Below are 16,134 nucleotides of genomic sequence, written 5' to 3'. Positions count from 1 at the left end.
AATCAATGTGCAAAAACCACAAGCATTCTTTATACACCAATAACAGACAGAGAGCCAAATCATGAGTGAACTTCCATTCACAATTGCTTCAAAGAGAATCAAATACCTAGGAATTGAACTTACAAGGGATGTGAAGGACCTCTTCAAGGAGAACAACAAACCACCGCTCAATGAAATAAAAGAGGACACAAACCAATGGAAGAACATTCCATGCTCATGGATAGGAAGAATCAATATTGTGACAATGGCCATACTGCCCAAGGTAATTTATAGATTCAGTGCCATCCCCATCAAGCTACCAATGACTTTCTTCACAGAATTGGAAAAAACTAAAGTTCATATGGAACCAAAAAAGAGCCTGCATTGCCAAATCAATCCTAAGCCAAAAGAACAAAGCTGGAGGCATCAGGCTACCTGACTTCAAACTATATGACAAAGCTACAGTAACCAAAGCAGCATGGTACTGGTACCAAAACAGATATAGACCAATGGAACTCAACAGAGCCCTCAGAAATAATGCCACACATCTACAACCATCTGATCTTTGCAAACCTGACAAAAACAAGAAATGGGGAAAGGATTCCCTATTTAATAAATGGTGCTGGGAAAACTGGCTAGCCATATGTAGAAAGCTGAAACTGGATCCCTTCCTTACACCTTATACAAAAATTAATTCAAGATGGATTAAAGACTTACATGTTAGACCTAAAACCATAAAAACCCTAGAAGAAAACCTAGGCAATACCATTCAGGACATAGGCATGGGCAAGGACTTCATGTCTAAAACACCAAAAGCAATGGCAACAAAAGCCAAAACTGACAAATGGGATCTAATTGAATTAAAGAGCTTCTGCACAGCAAAAGAAACTATCATCAGAGTGAACAGGCAACCTACAGAATGGGAGAAAAATGTTGCAATCTACTCATCTGACAAAGGGCTAATATCCAGAATCTACAAAGAACTCAAACAAATTTACAAGAAAAAAAACAAACAACCCCATCAAAAAGTGGGCGAAGAATATGAACAGACACTTCTCAAAAGAAGACATTTATGCAGCCAACAGATACATGGAAAAAATGCTCATCATCACTGGCCATCAGAGAAATGCAAATCAAAACCACAATGAGATACCATCTCACACCAGTTAGAATGGCGATCATTAAAAAGTCAGGAAACAACAGGTGCTGGAGAGGATGTGGAGAAATAGGAACACTTTTACACTGTTGGTGGGACTGTAAACTAGTTCAACCATTGTGGAAGACAGTGTGGTGATTCCTCAGGGATCTAGAGCTAGAAATACCATTTGACCCAGCCATCCCATTACTGGGTACATACCCAGAGAAACATAAATCATGCTGCTATAAAGACACATGCACACGTATGTTTATTGCGGCACTACTCACAATGGCAAAGACTTGGAACTAATCCAAATGTCCAACAATGATAGACTGGATTAAGAAAATGTAGCACATATACACCATGGAATATTATACAGCCATAAAAGATGAGTTCATGTCCTTTGTAGGGACATGGATGAAGCTGGAAACCATCATTCTCAGCATACTATTGCAAGGACAAAAATCCAAACTCCACATGTTCTCACTCATAGGTGGGAATTGAACAATGAGAACACCTGGACACAGGAAGGGGAACATCACACACCGGGGCCTGTTGTGGGGTAGTGGGAGGGAGGAGGGATAGCATTAGGAGATATACGTAATGTAAATGACGAGTTAATGGGTACAGCACACCAACATGGCACGTGTATACATATGTAACAAACCTGCACGTTGTGCACATGTACCCTAGAACTTAAAGTATAACAAAAATATATATATATATAAAAATAAATAAAAAAATAAAAATGAGCCAGTGATAACCACAAAAAAAATTCTGGAAGCCAAATTATCATGTCTTGGTAAAAAGATATTTTACATAATTGATGTTCACTTCAAAATCTCCTCTTAGACTATAACAATTCAGATTACTACTGGATTCTAAGTTTCAAGAAAGCACAAAGACTGTGGTCCCTTTACTTCAACATTTTATCTTTATACCTTTAACTTATTTTTTTTGAATTATTGCACTAGCCAGAACTTCCACAGTAATGCTGAATAAAAATTATGACAGTAAAGAAAAAAAAAGAAATAAAAATGAAAGATGAAAATGTTAGCAGTGTTATCTCTAAGTGGTGTATTTTTAATTTTAATTTGCCCTTTATACTTTGTCTATTTTCCAAATTTTCAACTAATATCACTTTTCATATTCAGAAAAAAGTTATCGAAAGAAGCAAGAGATTATGGTTGAAAAGTCAGCAGATATTTCATTTGTTTATTAACTAATTCAGAGATAAGAGAAAAACTCAACTCTGAATTTGTTTATATTGTTTTACATTATGCTGAGGACTGTTGTTAGAATTTACATTAAACCTGTGAAAATAGGCTTGTTCTCAAGTGGTGGTTCCTAAATCTTTTTAGGGGGAAGGGGTCCACCTACTAGTTTGAGAATCTGCAGAAAGTTACGGACTCTGATGTGAAACTCACCTCTCAGGTTAAGAATCTGATTATGTTTGACAACATATTTAAGACTCTAATCCTTGACACAAATCATCATATTCTATTCTTAAATTTTTATGGTTTTACATATGTTACTATGTGAGCAAATGTCTTATTAATACAAATATCTGAAGGGTAAAAATCAAATGTCCAAGAGCAATTTTAAAGAAACTGTAAGAGAAACAGGTTAGGTGCCGTGGCTCGTCTTTAACCCCAGCACTTTGGGAGGCTGAGGCAGGAGGATTGCTTGAGCCCAGAAGTTTGAGACCAGATTGGACAACACAGTGAGACCCTGTCTCCACAAAACAATTAAATTAAAAAAAAATTAAGAAAGAGAAATAATAACATACTTTGATTACTTATCTTACCTTTTCTCTCAATTGGAAATATAGAAGCAATGCAAGGCACTGTGCAGCCATGTGAGATAACAATTTATCTGAATTTTGGAACATACAGATCTACAGGAAAACAAATACAATTAACCACTATTGCTGAATGTTCTTAAAATTTTATTTTAAATATCTAGATCTTTAAAAAAACAAATGGCTTACTAATTGAGAATCGACTTTGGCTGATTCTAAGAGAATTTTAATTACATCTCTGTATTGCTCCTTTGCATGGAACTCAGTTTTGACAGATAGTATCCGGGTTGTCATCACTTTGATCACTGTTAACTGAAGGAGCATTACTTCTCTGGAACTGCTCATCTGAGAGTTGGTCTTCAAACATGCAGGTGCTACAGCAATGGGAGCCACACCGACAGAGATGGGCTGATGCCTTCCCTGGATACTATAGGTGTTTGCCCATTCTAAGGAGGTGGCTGTAAAGCAATCTTGATCTGAAACTGCTGGGTTGAGATAAAAGATGTAATCATGGCTGTCATTCTCAAGTGTGGCTCCAAGAAGTACCTTCTTGTATAACTGTTCTAAAACTTCACAGAAAACTTTCATTTTGACTTCCAAAATGTATCTTATAAGAAGGTCGACAACTCCAAGTTGTAAACATTAAATCTCAGAAGTGCAATGAATCTCCAAGGCGTTTCTTCAGTGAAACCTAAAATAGGAAAAGTAATTTAAAAATTCTAAGTGCTATATGCTTATCACAAGAGAAAGCAACTGTTTCCACTTAATCACTAAGTCTCTCAAGTTAAAGGGGATGCTGACTGCTTAATTTCTAAAATGGAAAATTGTAACAGGAACATTATTTCAAGACCGTAATAATGAAATGTATGCTTTCCACACAGATTTGAGAGCATAAAATTAGGTTTAATTTTAACGCAGCAGAAACTTGAGCTTTCCTCTAACAGTTTTCAATGGCTATCAGGGTTTCTTAACTTTGGCACTATTAATATTTGGAGCCAGATAACTTTGTAGTGGGGAGCTGTTTTGTGTATTGTAAGATGTTGGCAGCATTCCTGACCTCTACCTTCTACATGCCCAAAGCACTTCCCACCTGACCTGCCAGATTTTGACAACCAAACAATGTCTGCAGACATAGTCAAATGTCCCCTGGGGGACAAAATCCCTCCAGTTGAGAACCAGGGAGCTAATTCAAATTCATTAACCTTCACCTCCAATTTATAGATAAAATTTTAGTTAGACTGCTATATGGTCAAACTAGATTATGGCTATTGCTGATGAAATTCCAAGTTAAAATGGATCAACATCAGAAGCAGCAAGTAGTTACTATAGAGTATGGCAAGGAAAAACTTAGGACTTTGGCATAAGCAAAAGAGATTACTGAATATCATGACAATGGAATGCTGGAGCCTCTGGGAACAATCTGACCCTGGGAAGGAGGGAGGTTTTTCTCCTTTCATTGCCTTTGAGATATTTCACACCTCAAATAATTCTTGTCCACAGATCTGTGAATAACTGTCTGATAAAGAGGCAACCCTCTCCGCAGTGGGAAAAATCAGTTTTGCTTCCATCTGTAAACTCTTTAACATTCCTTCACCCTACATAGATTCATGGTTTTCTTACTGCTCCTTTAAACACGTTGTGCCTAGTTCCCTTAGTAATAAAGCAAATAAAATCTTTGATATGTGGTCATTTTATATGGGTTGTGATTTTGCACTCTTGAAATTTACCCTTTAACAAAATTACAGACTTCTCTGCCCTGACCCATTTATAGACACACTTCCCATCTTCAACTTCCAAAAGACTTCGAAGTCTACCACTTATTGTAGTCTTCCGTCTACAATATGGCCACTAGCCTAGTCTTGGTCTTATACTGGGCCTTCCATCTACAATATGGCCCACTAGCCTAGTCTTGGTCTTATACTGGGTCTTCCATCTACAATATGGCCCACTAGCCTAGTCTTGGTCTTATACTGGGTCTTCCGTCTACACTATGGCCCACTAGCCTAGTCTTGGTCTTTAATGGCTGGCTTCTTCCCCTGATTTAGCCTGAATTTCAATTGTTGATTACTCCACAACACAAAGCTGCCCTGTTTTAGTCCTTTCATGGAGAAATAAATATTAAAAAAACTCTAGATTTTAAAGTTATGAATGAAACTTTTGATAAGTTTTCTCTGAATCACACTTTCAACCTGTGGTATGCATCCCATATGACTTATTAATACAAATTGTTGGTAATGTTGTTCCATCTGACAGTGTTATACTTTATCTCAGCCCTGTGTGCTCTCAGAGGCCAGAATGGATAAGCACCATACTCTTTTTTATTCCAAGAAAGGGTTAACCAGAAAGGACCAACCCACTGTCTACAATTCCCACATAGGACCTACTTCTACCCTTCCTCAGTGACTCCCTTGTTTTATTAATCCCTACCTTTTCTCCTTCCTCTTCAAGAGGTTTCCCATTATGAATATTCTCCCTATTGTAACTGCCTGAACAAAATAATCTCCTTAATTGCCTGATACATCGTCTGTCACACATCAGAAATTAGTCTTCATATTCCACCTCAAAGTCTAATTTCATTGCACTTTATATTTTAGTTATAATAACATTTCTTTTCAAACTACTGACACTGTAAGACAGAATATTTTGTTTTAATTACTATCACATGCTCAACTCTTTTAGTAAAAATTTCAGCAACAAATGAGATTATTTTTATTTAAATGCTATAGCAATAAAAATACTCCAATAATATTCCTATGGGTCACTAAGTCCTTAAATTTTACCAAAATGAGAATGAAATTGCTACCTGACCTAGTTTCAATCCACAAAAAGGTCAATTTCATATGGCTCAATCATTTTAGCGCATCAACCAAGGTGAATGCCAGTAAATAAATATTCCAGGGGGTAGATGGGCTGTTTTCTCTCATGGTGGGACCCAGATTCTTTGGTAAGAGTGATTGTGAGAAATTAGACTGAAAGGTTTTAAACTTTAAGAAATACAGATTCAAAATGAGCCTTTAGAGACAGAGGAAAAAAAAAAGCATTGGGGTTATGAGAGGAAGAAATAAACTGTTTCTTCCACTATCCTCTTACAACATGCTTCTGACCATAGATGTGTGAGGATTTCTCCCCACGAGCCAGCAAGCAAGCAAAGCAACTCTGCATAGACCACTACCTGGGCGTCCTCCAATTCAATTCTACATTATCTACCTGGAGATACCATCAGATCACACAGATTGAAGACTGAGCCACAATTCTAATGCCAATTGCAAGCCCCAGGATGTTCCATCTATGCTTCTGATCAACTGGCTCTAAATTGGAGTTTCCCCAACTTCCCCTTTGGGTTTGATTAACATGTTACAGCAGCTCACAGAACTCAGGAAAACATAAGCATAAATTCTTCCCTTCCCCTACTCGACTGGCTAAAGACAAAAGAAGCCCACCCTGGCTCCAAATCCTATCATTACAGTTCATGGCTGTCACTCTAGTGGAAGGAGAAGCATGGGAAAGCGTGGCCTTATCAAATTATATGGATGCTAAAAGTTGGGGATTACACCTAGGTAGCAAAGAAAAGCTCACAGTAAGCCATGGCCTCTGGAGGAAAAGTATGCAAAGCAGCACCAGTGCCCAAGTAAGGTCAGAGACGTCTGACACTCTAAGATTGGACTCCAAAGGGGAACACCCCAGGGGGATCCTCTGGACCTCAATCCCTACAAAGGGGATGCCCCTGGCAGAGGTTCTGAGGTCTAGTACTAAACTCTCCTTAGAACTTTCTCTCGCAGTTGCAATGCTGTTTGGCCCCAATATTGTTTGGAATCTGGGGTTTGCTGTTGAATGGGAAAGTGGGATGGTGTTGCATGTATCCAGGCTTTTGTGCTGCTGTTCTGAGCAGGGGGCCTGGTTAAGGTGTGATGCTCTCGTTTGGAACTGTTTGGCCCCAGTGTCCTTTGGAGTCTGGGGAGGTTTGGCCTTTAAAAATCAAACTGCCATGGAAAATGCTTTACTCAAAATTTTGGTTCACAGTCTTCACTGGATTATCTATTGCAGCAAACAAAGTAAAACCGGCGAGCTTGTATTGCTATCTCATGGCTAGGGTTCCAAGCTATTGGATCTTCGTTTGTGTATGTGTATACATGTCTAGATGTGTTTATTTGTATGTACACTTAATTGTTATATGTTGTGTTTACCGAACTGACTTATAAGAGTGCTCATACATTAACTAAGTCTAAGCAATTTTTAAGTTCATGTGACTTAGGTATAACTTTACTAAATAAGTTGGCTTTAAAATTATTGGTAAAATAAAAACAGAAATGCCTTCAGAACCGTCAGCATACATTTTTTGTCTGGTTTTATGTTTGTCTTTGCTAGATATTTTGAGATGTTAGTGTTTGGCATAGAAGATTATAAAACTACAAACCCAGCCAAAACAAAATGATCTTGGTTTGCGTGCCTTTTTTTTTTTTTTTAACAAATCAGAGAAATCTGTGAAAGGAAAATATCTTGGGCCCCCAAAATCACTAAGCTAAAGGGAAAATTCAAGCTGGGAACTGCTTAGGGCAAATCTGCGTCCCATTTTATTCAAAGTTATCCTTCTGCTCATTGAGATAAATGCATATCTGACTGCCTCCTTTAGAAAGGCTAATCAGAAACTCAAGAGAATGCAACTGTTTGTCTCTCACCTACCTGTGACCTGGAAGCCCCCTCCCCGCTTAGAGTTGTCACACCTTTCTGGACAGAACCAAAGTTCATTTTACATATCTTGATTGATGTCTCATGTCTCCCTTGTTAAAACTGAAAGAACTGAGCACAGTGAATGGGATAAATGTTTTAGGTAAATTTTTGTGTAAATTAAATGCTTTGAGTTATTTTTGATGCTCATTTAATATCTGGGTCATTTCCAATAAAGAAACGGTTGTGATATGGGGAAGTATGTTTCTAAATTGTGGAACTGTTTTTGTCTATAAATGCCCACTTCTGATGATTCAGGATTTCTTGCTTTTTGGGGTTTCACACAAGTTTTAGGTTACTAAGAATTCTAGTTAACACATAATTCTGTAAACAAAATGTGCCAAAAAGTTTGTATTACTAGTGAGAAAAATAATAATTTTGTCTAATTCAGAAGTTATCTAAAAGTTAGTTCAGATTACAGATTTGAAAAGGTTATTTATGAAATATCATAGTAAGAAACCAGTAAGTAGTGGAAAAACATGTGGAAAAAGTTTATATAATAAAATATTCTTTAAAACCTGATAGAGAATTGGAGACATCTGGCTAATTAATGTTTTCAGTTAAAGCTCTTAGTCTTGATTAAAATAAAGTAAGTAATGTAAAGAAGTGTAGCTGGGTGCAGTGGCTCACGCCTGTAATCCCAGCACCTTGGGAGGCTGAGGCAGGCGGATCATGAGGTCAGGAGATTGAGCCCATCTCGGCCAAAATGGTAAAACCCTGTCTCTGCTAAAAATACAAAAATTAGCTGGGCATGGTGGCCTGCGCCTGTACTCCCAGCTACTTGGGAGGCTGAGGCAGGAGAATCGCTTGAGCCCAGGAGGCAGAGGTTGCAGTGAGCCAAGATCACACCACTTCACTCCAGCCTGGCAATAGAGGGAGACTCTGTCTCAAAAACAAAACAAAACAACAACAACAAAAAAAGCATTAGCAGTTTGGCAATTCCTTAATATAGTTAAGCCTGAAGCCAGATTTAGTGTGGAGCCAAATTTCACATACATGCTCGCATTGCTTCACATTGTGTTTACTGTTTTGCATGGATAGTGCTGGCACTGAAGTACTTATATAGGTCATGTGCCTAGAGTGAATTTCTTGATTGCACAGGATGTATAATGATATTGGTGAACTTAAGGAAACTAAATTCTGTAATAGTAATACAATATTCATTATGTGGGTTTTTTGGAGCCCTGGGTAACACTGTAGCCTCCAGGATAGACTCAGTGGGAAAATTTAGGGTTGGTTTTCTGTTTGTTTGTGCTTCTAGCTTTCATTCGTTTGCTGTTTATTCTCCTCAGGGCTTTGCTCGTGTATGCATATATATAAAACCATGATTTTTTTAAGTTCCTAAGTGGAAGGCTTTTATTTGGTTCTGTGGATATTCTGTTTCCTATGTGTTTCTAGAAAGTCATCATTTGTCCCATTTATCTGGAATTCCTAGGCTACCTTTGTTGGGCCTGCAGGAATTAATGGAGCACACCAGCTTTTTAATCTTAAACTAACTTTTTTGGAGTTTAGGCTTCCTGATACTTTAAGTGTCTTGATTATACTTTTGTAAATAGAATTTGAGTCATATTTCTCACTCTGCCTAATTTCTCCAAAATTTGAAGCTATTTGTGAATATTCTTAATTCATGGGAATGTGTTTGTTTGCATTACAGTTGACTAGGGTCACTAGGGCTGGTCAGGGAGAAAGAGCCCAGAAATCTGGCATGCCAGCAAAAGGGCAAGAATTTCTTAGTAGTCAGACTCTGTTCTCTCTCAATTTGTGCAAACTGGTTAAATGAAAAGTAAATGTCACTGTTTATCCCCTCTATAAAGTTTTAATTTATACAAAAGGAATTCTGAGGCTGGTCTTAAGCTGTAGTGAATCTGGTGTGCTCTGTGTCTTCCTGTATTGTTCTGTCATAAAGAGGGGTACCCTAGGATAAAATGCATGTGTAGGGCCCCCAAAGCCCACTATTCAAGATGGCCCAGCAAATTGGTCAGTCATGCCCTTGGGAGCTTGACCTTGTAACTACGTGGCTGTACTTTCTCTTTTCACAACAGTGGCCCGGGTTTAGGGTTCAATTCCTGGCTCAGGGAATGAATCCTTTATCTTCTGTGTATTTATATGTGTTGTGTGTATAATATAAAAGAGTTTTAATTAGCTGGTTAATAATAAGAGTTTAAATCAAATATTTTGTCAGAAAAGTAAAAAGTGTAATGCCTTTCATTTAGTTTATGTGACTTAAGTAATCTCTGGGAAATAAAGATAGTTTTTAAAGATTATTGGTAAAATAAAAATATCTTCACAAATGTAAACATTTGGTCTAAATTATGCAGATCAGATATTAGGTTTGCTAAATGCTTTAAGGTCACAAACTGCTTCTTTGACTTTTAAAAATTGCTTAATTTATTCTGGAGCATTAGGTTCTAGATAAGTCTTGGGGACGTGTGAAATTAGCCATGCCCTCTAGCTATGCAAAGAAGGTTTTATATAAGAAAGGATCTTGCATGATAAATTCTTGTCCTAAAGTAAAATAACTGCTTGTTTAAAAGAGGGGTGTTTAGGACAAGTCAGAAAGTCCAAGCATGTGATAGATGGTCTGTGTAAGTCATGAAACAATTTATGAAAAAATTTATGCAAGAAATGTTGTACAATTTAAAGGTGATTAAGTCTCCTAAATGCTTTGTAAATGCCACTGTGACTCTTAACTGTACAATTTGCCTGTTTTACAGCTAGGTAGGGCCTGGGACACGTGGAGTTAGATGCTAGAAAGAGTCAGACTTTATCTGCATTTCTTTCTGGGTTCTAGGCTTCTCCACGTCTAGTACTTAGTTAAAACCCCAAACTTATCAAGGTTTTCACCAAAAGTAAAAGTTGCTAAGAGTTAACAATGTAACAGGTAACTGAGACTACTGAAGAAACAGTTTTACATGCAAGGTGTGTAAGAAAAGTGAAAGGTGTTGTTGGTAAAACACTATAAGAAAGCATGCGAATGTACATTTTTGCCTAAAGGGTTAAACCACAGAAATAACCAAATTTCCTTGTATAAAGCTGCCAAGTAGAACAAGAATTAAGTACCAAGAAAATACTTTTTGTCAGATTTTCATGTTAAATCAGCTGATACTGAAATTGTTTTAGATACACATTTTGAATGAACTCCATGATCTAAGTCAATTTACCTATGATAACCCATCAGTTACCAGTGCTATGCACCTAATGTGGAGAAACAACTGGTATTCAAGAGGATATAAGTCTAATGTTAATTAAGCATGGACTCATGGAGAACCAGGATGGCCACCTTGTCCTTTCTGAGTCCTTAAAGCTTTTATTATTAAAAGTTCTGCATTCCATGACTCATCATAGAAAAGATAAAATGATCCAAATTGAATATATTGGTGTGGTGGCTTATAAATTACTGAAATAGTTTATAGCCAATGTTTGGGCCCATATTCCTGGGAAAACAATCAAAGCTTCAGGTACATTTGGTCACCTGATGGGCCATTTAAACATTTTATAAAGGGATTTTATTCAATTATTATTTTCAATGCATGTTTTCTGGTTATATAAAAGCTCTTCCATGCAAGAGGGCTCATGTTATAAAACTAAGTCATTACACCACAGTGTATTTTCACCAGGTACAGAAAACTTTTTATGGTTTGCTGAGGACAATCAACCCCTTCACAAATCTAGAGCCTAAAGATTAGACCTTCTGAGAACATTGGAGAAAGATTGTCCTTGCCATCCACAGTGCAGCAAAACTTTGGAACCCTGAACTTTGGGTTCATAATCTCACAACTGAGGAGGGTCCCTCCACACTCTTGGAACTGTACACCCATAGGAACCCTTAAGGTAAAGCTAACCAAGGAAGTTGCTCCCCAGAAGAACATGGCATCCTTGATGTGAACAGCTTTTCCCAAGATCACAGATCAAGACTTCTACTATTATGAGACTCTTATCTTTGAATATTTTTTGTTTATGCCTCCAAGAACAATAGAAATGAAAAGGGGGTCTGTTGTATGCACTTATGGGGTACACTTTTATTTGTGAAGGATTTTGCAGCCAGCCTCATATGAATAAACTTATACTTCGACACATAAAAGATGAAGGTCCAATGCAGGTGAGAAACTTTAATGGTACACACATTGCCTCATAATCAGTCAGAAACAGAACATTGGTTCACTGCTCTTAACCCCATATCACGAGTTAAAGAGAACATTGCTAGGAGGCCTTCAATCTTCTAGAAGGGCATCATTTGTTAGGTCCTTTTTCCATGGCCCTTTTCCATTGCAAAAGAAGCAGTGATTAGAAATGTTTCCCTCATGATAGGCTGTATAACAGATTCTTCTCTAAAGGCTACAGTTACACAACAGACTTTAAATTCTCTTGTTAAAATTATGATGGAATTGGCTGAACAGAGAAGTATCTGTGCAGCTGCTGGCACTTGTGGCCTATGGAGAAATACATCAGATGAAAAGTATAGAGATTCATCGTAGGGGATTAACAAAGAGATTGCTTGGTTAAATGAGTAGGCTCTTTATCTAGCTCATACTTTGATCTATTTGATTTTAGGTGGTTTGGTTTATGGGAACCCCAGGGAAGAAGCATACTCCAAACTCTTGGTATTATCTCCTGATAGTCATAACAATAGTCTCAGCCAGGCATGGTAGCTCATACCTTTAATCCCAGCACATTGGGAGGCCAAGGCGGGCAGATCACCTGAGGTCAGGAGTTTAAGACCAGCCTGGCCAACATGATAAACCCTGTCTCTACTAAAAATACAAAATTGGCCAGGCATGGTGGCACATGCCTGTAATCCCAGCTGCTCAGGAGGCTGAGGTGGGAGAATCACTTGAACCCAGGAGGCGGAGGTTACAGTGAGCCAAGATTGTGCCACTGCACTCCAGCCTGGGTGAAAAGAGCAAAACTCTGTCTCAAATAATAATAATAATAATAATAGTTTCCCTGTGTGCTGTATTCTCTCAAAGGTTTTAAATGGTTGCATGCAGCCATCTCTAGAATGTCAAATGGTCTCTCTTCAACTGGAATGACAAGGGCTGAAAGAAATGTGTGAACATGAGGACAACATAACCTATGAATCATGCACTGAGACCAGAAACCCAAAATGAAGGTAACTGAGAGTTGTGCTAAGGCCCTAAGTTTTGGTCACACTCTCACCTAAGTGAGAACCTGACCAGAAAGGGAGAATTTTTTAAAACAAAATTATAGGAGGCCATTGTTTTGGACTAACTCATGCACTAGGCCCCAACAGACCAAACCAAACCAAACCAAAATGGAGTTGCTTGCATTAAGGCGTTAAGGAAACACATAGATCCTAACAGACTAGGATTTGTTTTTCTACTGCAAATCTCTAGAAAACATTCCTGGCAGCATAGGTATCCACTCCCTGAAGTTTCCATTAAATCTTTCAACCAAATTCATTTCCTCTTGCCTAGAAACCATCAAGCTTCGGATGATCATGCAACAAAGGTTCCAGCCACTTCCAGACACCACTCCTGGCCATCAAAGAGCTACCCTGCCTCCACTAGACAGAGTGGGGCGAGAGTTCTGTGATTCCCAAAAGGTAGGGACTGTGCCCCAAGCCAGCATAAAGCAGTTGCAGAAGATAGACCATTGGTTCCTCTGCCTCCATAAAGATTTATGGGGATCACGTCTTTCTGGGGAGAAATGAGGTAGAATAGGGTCTGGAGGCAGGAACATAAGGCTAATTCATGCTGACTTCCTAGAACTAAATCAAATGGAAACATTTAATCTATGAAATATCCTCTCCATTTACACAGGGCGTACACTAAGTGACTTTACTTCACCCTCTTCATTTACATAGGGCGTACACCAAGTAATCAATGGAAACCTCTAGAGGGTATGTAAACCTCAGAAAATTCTGTAATGGGGCTCTTGAGCCCCTATGCTTGGCCCACTCCCACCCTGTGGGGTGCACTTTCGTTTTCAATAAATCTCTGCTTTTGTTGCTTCATTCTTTCTTTGCTTTGTTTGTATGTTTTGTGTGTCTTTCCTTGCTTCGTTTGTGCTTTCTTTGTTCAAGACGCCAAGAACCTGGACACTCATCAACTGATAACACTTTTGGATTTTTACGGAGGCTTCCTTACTCAGGCATGGTTAATTAAATCACTGGCCCTTGGTGATAAACTCAACCTTGAGTCCCTCTCCCCTTCCTGAGACTGGGGGTAGGGCTGAAAGTTCTAACTCTGAGCACAGGGCTGGTTCCCTCTCCGCAGCGAGCACTTCATCCTGTAGCCATCTAGATGGTCCAAAAAAATCACCTCATTAACATAAGCTGGGGTGTGTGAAAAGCGTTTATTATAAATAACAAAACACTGCCTTTTACCTTTAGTGCTCTGAAGCTGTCTTGAGCTGCTTCAGGAACCCAGGACAAAAGGCCATATATATACTTTAACAAAAGATCAACTTATTGTTCTAGTCTCATAGGAAATAATAGGCTTAAAGAAGATGGGCCTGGAATCTTAGATGGAAATCAAAAAATATTCCTCTTAGCAATACAGGTCACAAATGCCAAGGGGCCAGGCAGCTAATCAATGAGTGATGACAACAGGTGTTAGGCTGTTTCTATTGTGATCAAGCATAAACTCCTCTTAATTACACTGCCTTTAAAATAAATGTCTGTGGGTAGCCCACTGGAATTGAAAACTGTAGTTTGTGTGTGTTTTTTAAAGCAATTGTGGTATGAAAGGAAAGGACAAATCCTTAAGAAAACAAACTAGGGGATTTAACTGACCACAATTTTTTCTGAAAGTGGATGCTCTGAGGTTTGCACGTCTCATTCTGCATTATCATGCTGGCCTGGGGGAATGTGTACTCTTCAGACAACAAGCTTTTAAGAGACACCAACAAACCCAAGAGTCTGAGGGAGGGTGCACAGGATGCTGACAGGCTCTGAGGCCATCTATATAATAAATGAGCGACTTCTCTAGCCTGGAAACAAACAATTGGAGCAGTCTTACTAGGTAAGTGAAGGAGCAGTGCTTCTCTTAAGTGTTTTCTCTTGGCAGAGAAGCTTAAATCCCACACCAAGTGGCCTAAGGGTTACCCATATTAAGTATAAAACTTGTCTGAAGCCTCTATTTATTTTTTAAGTTCTGTAAACTATTTGAATTTTGCATTATATGCCTAATAAAACCATGTGTTTATTAATATAAAATAACATACTTCCCACCCATCATCACATAAAATTGCTGTGTTAGGAATATGAATCGTTAAACTTTATTCTATGTACCAGATACTGCTCTGAGTGAGTTTTACAACTTTATGGGGTGGGGGGGGGGGGGGGGGGGGGGGGGTGCTTAATTATCATACCCATTTTACAGATAAGAAAACTAAGACAGAGAGATGTTATGTCACAGGGCTTCAGGGGCAGAGTCAGGATGTGAAGCCAGAAAATCTAATATCAGAGTCTGCACCCTTCACCACTCCACCAAAGCACTCTTCAAACTTCCACTGGTGCTCCAAAAGCCCAGGACAAGAGTTCAACATTGGACTTCAAATTAAATAGTAACTCCTAAAGCTTAACTGTTCACACTGTAAAACAATAGTGCTCAGAATCATTTTCACATGCTATGCAAGATCTAAAATCAAGGTCAATTACTATGCAATTTCCCAATATAAACTAAGATTAATTTTTTCAAAAGATACTCAGCAACTACAGGTTGAAATGTTAATCAGGATAGTGATTTGACTGAATTTTTTAAATTGTATAGTCACCCCTCGGTATCTGTGGGGGATTGGTTCCAAAACCCACCAAGGATACCAAAATCCATGAATGCTTAACTCCCTGGCAAAAAATGGCATAATATTTGCATATAAACTGTGCACATCCTGCTATATACTTTAAATCATCTCTAGATTACTTATAATACCTAACACAATGTAAGTGATGTGTAAATAGTTGTTACACTGTATTGTTTTGATTTGTATTATTTTTATTATTGTATTGTTATTTTTTATTTTTTCTGAATTTTTTTTATCTGAGGTTGGTTGAATCTGTGGATGTGGAAGACGTCGATCCAGAGGGCCGACTATAGTTCCATTTAAGCCCCAGGCCAGCATGGTCATCAGACCTTCAGGGGTCTCTGATTTCGGTTAATGATCATGAATCTTGGGAGATCAAATGTTGTTGGTAGTGCTGCTGTCAGTGACATGGTTTTCTGGAATTGTGAGTTTATGAACACAACAAAGAGCAGTCGTCCCTCAGGATCCGTGGGAGATTTGCTCCAGGACTCTCTGAGGGTACCAAAATCTACAGATGCTCAAGTCCCATATATAAAATGGTGTAGCATTTGCATATAATCTACACACATCCTCCTAGGTATTTTAAGTGATCTCAAGATTACTTAAAATATTTGACGCAGTACATTGTAAATGCTATGTAAATATTTGTTACACTGTATGGTTTAGAAAATAATGACAAGGGCCGGGCGCGGTGGCTCACGCCTGTAATCCCAGCACTTTGGGAGGC

At 38.4% G+C, this 16,134-nt stretch overlaps 1 protein-coding gene across 1 annotated transcript in view; it reads right to left on the bottom strand.

Moving 5' to 3' along the window:
• Positions 1 to 16,134, bottom strand: part of LINS1 (lines homolog 1) — a 33,093-nt gene that overhangs the window by 8,320 nt on the left and 8,639 nt on the right. The window contains exons 2-3 of the mRNA XM_032174098.2: positions 3,108 to 3,609; positions 2,925 to 3,014 (exon numbers count right to left, since the gene is read on the bottom strand). Of these exons, the coding sequence (XP_032029989.1) occupies positions 2,925 to 3,014; positions 3,108 to 3,506 (489 nt within the window). The 5' untranslated portion in view covers positions 3,507 to 3,609. The remainder of the gene's footprint in view (positions 1 to 2,924; positions 3,015 to 3,107; positions 3,610 to 16,134) is intronic.

Source organism: Hylobates moloch, unplaced genomic scaffold (genome assembly GCF_009828535.3).
Source record: "Hylobates moloch isolate HMO894 unplaced genomic scaffold, HMol_V3 SCAFFOLD_14, whole genome shotgun sequence".
Lineage (NCBI taxonomy): Eukaryota > Metazoa > Chordata > Mammalia > Primates > Hylobatidae > Hylobates > Hylobates moloch.
Note: the sequence above shows the minus strand (reverse complement) of the source record. Positions and strands in the feature narration are given on the sequence as shown.